A 5,778-nucleotide genomic window follows, 5' to 3' on the forward strand; every position below is an offset into this window, starting at 1 on the left:
GTTTTGGGTGTTGGGAATCAATGAGGCTCCTCCACAAGAACAAGAAGGGCTCTGACGTCCTGAGCCACCTCTCCCTTCCCACATTCAATCCAGACCACCATGTGCACCTGCGTTGTGGATCTCATCCACTCTCATATTGCCTGGCTCTTCTTTGATAGGTCAGTCATGGATCCTCCCTACCCATCCTGAGTGACAAGATCCAGTTCCCATCCTTCCTTCGGACCCTGACTAGTGACCTCACATCTTCCCGTGCAGCTGCCCAACTGATAATTCACTTCCAGTGGTCCTGGGTGATCATTCTGGCCAATGATGATGAGTTTGGGCAGCAGGCCAGCTCTCTGGCCACTGAGGTGCTGATCCCCGAAGGTGTTTGCATTGAATTCCATCTCCATATCCCTTCTGATCAGTCCTTGGGGAAGATTGAAGAGACTGTCCAGAAGATGCAGAAGTGCACCGCCAAGGCTGTTCTGGTTTTTCTAAGCAACTCAGATTTCCAGCTCATCCTGTACGGCTTACTGGGTGTAAATGTCTCAGGCCAGGTGTGGGTCAGCAAGGACACTTTGCACATGGCTCTCGCTCTGACTGTTCCAGGCATTTCTCGGGTCTTGCAAGGCACATTTGGCCTTTTGCTACACAACAGCAGGGCAATTGGCTTCCCTGAGTTTCTTGCTCACTTGCGCCCCAGCCACACCCCAGAAGACATATTTATAAAGAAGTTCTGGGAGTTCACCTTTGATTGTTCATGGCCTCAGCAAAACAGCACGGTGACGGAGAGAGTTCAGTTCTGTTCCGGGAATGAGAGTCTTCAAAACAAACAACATCCTTTTCCAGAAGTGAGCAGAACGGATGCTGCTTATGCAGCTGTCTACAGCATTGCTCATGCCCTGCATGATGTGATAGCCTGTGGGCATCAGGATGGGAAAAGTACAGACTCCAAGGACTTCCAGCCTTGGCAGGTGAGAGACAGGTGCGGTGTGGATGATTCAGCGATGGTTGGAGAGCAGGACATTGGCTTTCACTAAGCCTTAGAGGTGCAGCAGACTTTATGTTCTCACACAGGTTATCCTTGCAACAGAAAGGCATCTTAGAACCAGCAATGGACAAGTGGCCCATGCTATGTATGTGATCTTAGATGAGTCCTTTCCAAGTGGGGTTGATCGACTCAGCAAGTCCAGGTTTCACTGTAAAATTAATATTTCAGGAAACAGTAAATAGATCATTTAATGTCCCAAATTTGAGCTTTTGTAAACAGTAGTTACATTTTCATATATTCAGGCTGCAAATCAGAATTTCAAACAGACATAAAATACCATTTGTTCATTTTTGCTGCCTTGACTGTGGGGTCCATGGGGTAGGTTTATACACATATGTACATCCATTGTAAGGTCTGAGGATGATGTGAGAAAGTACCTTTCAGTCACTCCTCTACCTTATTGTTTGGGTCATGGTCTCTCACTCAAACCTAGAACTTTTTGATGTGGCTAGTCCTGCTAGTGATCTTTCTCTTGGCCTCTCCTATCTTTACCTTCTGAGGCTGTAATTGCAGAGGAGCTGCTGCCACAGTGACCTGGCCTTTAGGTTGGTTCTGGGTATTTGAAGTCCTATGTTCAAGCTTGTATGGCAACCTCTGTGCCCTTACCTATTTTTCTTTTTTAAAATATTTTTTGATAATTTCATAAATTTAAATAATGCATTTTGTTTGTTTTGGCCCCAGCCTGTCTACACAAGACCCTGAGGACAGTCCATGGCCAGTCTACAATGTCTCCTTTTCTTCCTCAGCTGCTTCATGCCCTCAGAAATGTGCGCTTCAAGACTCCTGATGGAATCGAGATTATGTTTAATGCCAATGGGGATTTAGTGTCAAAATTTGATATTCTTCAAGGGCAGAAGACCCCTGAGGGTGTATTCCATTTGGTCAACATAGGCACGATAGACCCTCAAGCTTCTTCAGGGAACAAAATGGTGGTCCAGTTGAAGGAGGATCTCCAAGTGAGTTGCCTGAATGCAGAGCTTGTCCTAGAGTGTTAAAGTCCCTGGGAAATTCCAAGTTCAGGGTTCCTCATCCCTCCTTGTGCATGAAGGGGACGTGACTCTGGATTGGGCCAGTCAGTCATAAGTGATGATGCTCTTTACCTTATAAGAGACGTTTCTCTGAATGATACTGACTGAGCAGAAAAATAAATATACCACAGCTTCTGTTGGAGAGATGGCTCAGTGGTTAAAGATGTTTGCTATGCAAGCACAAAGAATAGACCGTGGACAACCAGAACGATGTACATGCTGAGTGGGCAGTGAGGCTACCTGTAATTTCATTCTTGGAAGTCTGAGACAAGGAGATACCAAAGCAAGTCAGTTAGTAAGACAACCATATCAACGAACTGTGGGATTTTACTTTGAGCCTCTGCCTCAATGTGCATAGTGGAAAAGCAATAGAGGATGATTCCCAACGCTAACCTTGGGCCTCAACATGTGTTTGTAACATACATTTATCATCCTACATAGATGTAGAAAGGCACGTACACGTATTTACACCATAAAAACCCATGAAAATGGGGAATATACATACCAGACTCAAAAAATTGAATCAGAATGTGCATTTGGTGTCATTTTGAGGGTTATTTCATTATCTGTGTTCAGGACCTGCTCAGTGAAGAGGAAGGTAGGGACACACTAAGCACTGTGTGTTTACTTTCTGTGATTGGTTTTACTTCACCATGAAAAATCCCTGAGAAACAGTATGAATTAAGGAAAGGTTTTTATTGACTCACCGTTTGAGAGGGCCAGGGCCAGAATGACCCGTTGTTTTGGGCATGTGAGGTTGAAGCAGTATGTCATGGCAGCAGACATATGTGGTGAAAGAGCTTGTCCAACTTATGGTTACCAATAACTGGAGAGGTGGGGTTAGAGATAGATATGGTAGGTGGACAAGTTAACATCTTACCAGTGCATAGCCCCAAAACACACTTCCTTCCTTCAAGCCCCACTCCTGTTTTCAACATCCACAATAGTTCTTCAAGTTATGAATCCACTGAGCGATTAATCCATTGAATAGGTCAGATACATCAAGATGTAATCAGTCTTCACAACCTCCCCCTCCCATCTGGTGACTAGTACAACACACAAGACTTTGGGAAACATTTGGTGCTCAAACCCTGATGGTTATTAACACAACCATCAGCTGTTTTGAGATAGGCAGGCTTACGCGTGCTGTCTGTTGCATAGAAATGTCTCAGCTTCCTGTTGTATGCCAGTGGACATGAGTCTCTTCCCTTTTAAAATTGTCTAACTTTGTTCTGGTGGCATCTCCAGTCCATGGTGGCCTTAAGGCTTTCCACATGACAAGAGGCACTTCTGAAGAGTAAAGGATACCCGCCAAGTGCCCAGAGGCTTCTTTTCATGTACCTTTCAATGGAGTTGATCTGGGAGGGTTTCCTTGTCTCTTCTGTTGTGACAGAGATCTCAGCATCCCACAGTTCCATCTTTATAGTCCTTGCCTGGAGGTGGAGCCGCGTTTTCAGGAACTGAATCATCCTTTTCAGGTCCCACATGAATGAGAAAACTTGCTCATGTGCTGTGAAAGTGTGTGTGTGTGCATTCGTATGCCTGTGTGTGCGCATTCATGTGTGTGTGTGTGCGTGTGTGCATCCATGCATGTGTGTGTGTGTGCTCATTCATGTGTGTGTGTGCACATTCATGTGTGTGTGTGTGCATTCATGTGTGTGTGTGTGTTTGTATGTGTGTTGAGGGAACCAATACATACAATTTTTCTCATGCTGAAGCCAGAGGATACTTTATTATTTGAGTTTAAGCAAAACAACAGCATAGCCAAACTGTAAATCTCAACAGCTTCCCAGAGTAAGGGAATGGGGAGGAGGATGTGTGAAAGCCATGTCTTCTGGGTTAGTCACAGTGGTCACCATGATGCCAGAAGTCTGCATAGAGCATTAGAGAAAGAAAATGAAAGTTGAGAGTAACAAGGGAGGCATACCTCGGGCTCTGGTTTTACCCGAAGAAGAGAAAAGGAGACAAAAAAAAGGTAAAGGAAAAACAGTGGGTTTCTGAGTAACTGAGACAAGCAAGCAGACTTGACAAAATGATGTGGTAGCTTTTTTGTAATGTCTGTCAATACAGTTCTTTTTCAATTTTTATTTTGCATGTATAGATGTTTTGCATGTATGGATGTTTTGCATGTATATACATATACACATGTATGTATATTTACATACAAATATTTATATATTTGTGTCTTATGTGTGTAACTGGTGCCGGCCATGGCCAGAAGAGAGACTTGAATCCTTTGGAATTGGCATTACAGTATGAGGTGCTATGTGGGTGGTAGGAATAGATCCCTGCTTCTCTGGCTAAGTGGCCTGTATTTCTGAGAGCTGGGCCATCGTTCTAGCCCACATGCCTTCAATTCCTGATGTAGGTGCCACAGGGAGATTGGAAAGACAATACATAACATGGTCTAGCTAAGTTTTTTGAAGCCCTTAACCAAGTAAGCTAGATGAAGCTCTTTATTACATACAATGGTACCTGTCTAGTCTGGCATCTCATATAGTGGAAGCTGTTTTGTTCTGTTCCTGAGGGTGAGGTCAAGAATCTGTATCCCTGGAGATGCACTGGTGACACTATGTTCACTGTTACCAGGTGCCCACCTCCATCTGCAGTGAAAGCTGCCTTCCAGGGTTCAGCCAAGTTGTCCGCCTTGGAGTCCCCCACTGCTGTTTTGATTGCAGTCGCTGCCCTGAGGGACACTTTGCAGATCAAAGAGGTAAGGGCATGTGGAACTGGAATCTGAGGAGTCCACAGGGCACTGTGTGTCTCCTCGTGTATTTATCCATCATCTTAGTTACCTTTCTACTGCTGTGAAGATCCACCATGAGCAAGGCAGCTTCTACAGGAAAAGCTGTGATAATGATGGCAGGAGGCATGGTGGCAGGCAGGAAGGCATAGTGTCCCAGCAGTAGCTGAGAGCTTACATTGTGGTCCACAGGTGGCAGGCAAGCAGCAATGTGGAGGTTGGGCCCGGTGTGGGATTTTGAGTTCTCAATGGCTACCCCCACTGACACACCCCCTCCAACAAGGCTACACCTCCCAATCATCCTGACAGTCCACCTAGTAGGAAACAAACATTCAAATATATGATCCTATGGGGCCCTTTCTCATTCAAACCACAACATCCATCTTCTGAGATGTTGAATAGTTTCTGCTTCCATATGGACTTTGGTTGAATACACCATCAAGAAAGCTAGTCTTATAATTGTTCTCAGGTAAGTGCTTTATTGAGACAGACAAGAGAGTGAACCATAATTGCAGTGTCTAATATATTGCACCTTAGCTAGCACTGCACACCCTTTGTCCCCTTATCAAGGAAACATTGGTGGTGGCTCATACCATTAATACCAGCATTAAGAGGCAGAGGCAGGCAGATATCTATGAGCTCAAAGCCAACATGGACTACGGTATGAGTTTCATGTCAGCCAAGGCTACACAGAGAAATCTTGTCTCAAGCAAACAAATACAAAGAAAAAAAAATTAAAAGAAACATGACATAAACTGCTTCCATAAGGGTTGCAAGCTTATAATCTCAGTGCTTAAGAGGGTAAAAGAAGAGGCTTAGGAATTCATGTTCATCCTCTGCTCAGCCGGTTCAAGCCAGCCTGACTTATAGGAAATACTGTTTCAAAGAAACAAAAGCCCTCACGTGCAATATACAATGTGAGTTCCTTCTTTGTGCCACCTCTGATATCACAAATTCCAGCCCTGTCACAAAGA

At 44.5% G+C, this 5,778-nt stretch overlaps 1 protein-coding gene across 1 annotated transcript in view; it reads left to right on the forward strand.

Annotated features, from left to right (window-relative positions):
* LOC127186156 (extracellular calcium-sensing receptor-like) overlaps window positions 1-4,774 on the forward strand; it is a gene marked incomplete at its 3' end in the record, with an annotated part of 14,403 nt that extends 9,629 nt beyond the window's left edge. The window contains exons 3-5 of the mRNA XM_051142632.1: window positions 159-956; window positions 1,780-1,989; window positions 4,651-4,774. Coding sequence (XP_050998589.1) covers window positions 159-956; window positions 1,780-1,989; window positions 4,651-4,774 — 1,132 coding nt within the window. The remainder of the gene's footprint in view (window positions 1-158; window positions 957-1,779; window positions 1,990-4,650) is intronic.
* Window positions 4,775-5,778: the final 1,004 nt, after the last annotated feature.

The sequence above is a fragment of the Acomys russatus genome, unplaced genomic scaffold, assembly GCF_903995435.1.
Source record: "Acomys russatus unplaced genomic scaffold, mAcoRus1.1, whole genome shotgun sequence".
In the NCBI taxonomy this organism is placed as follows: Eukaryota; Metazoa; Chordata; class Mammalia; order Rodentia; family Muridae; genus Acomys; species Acomys russatus.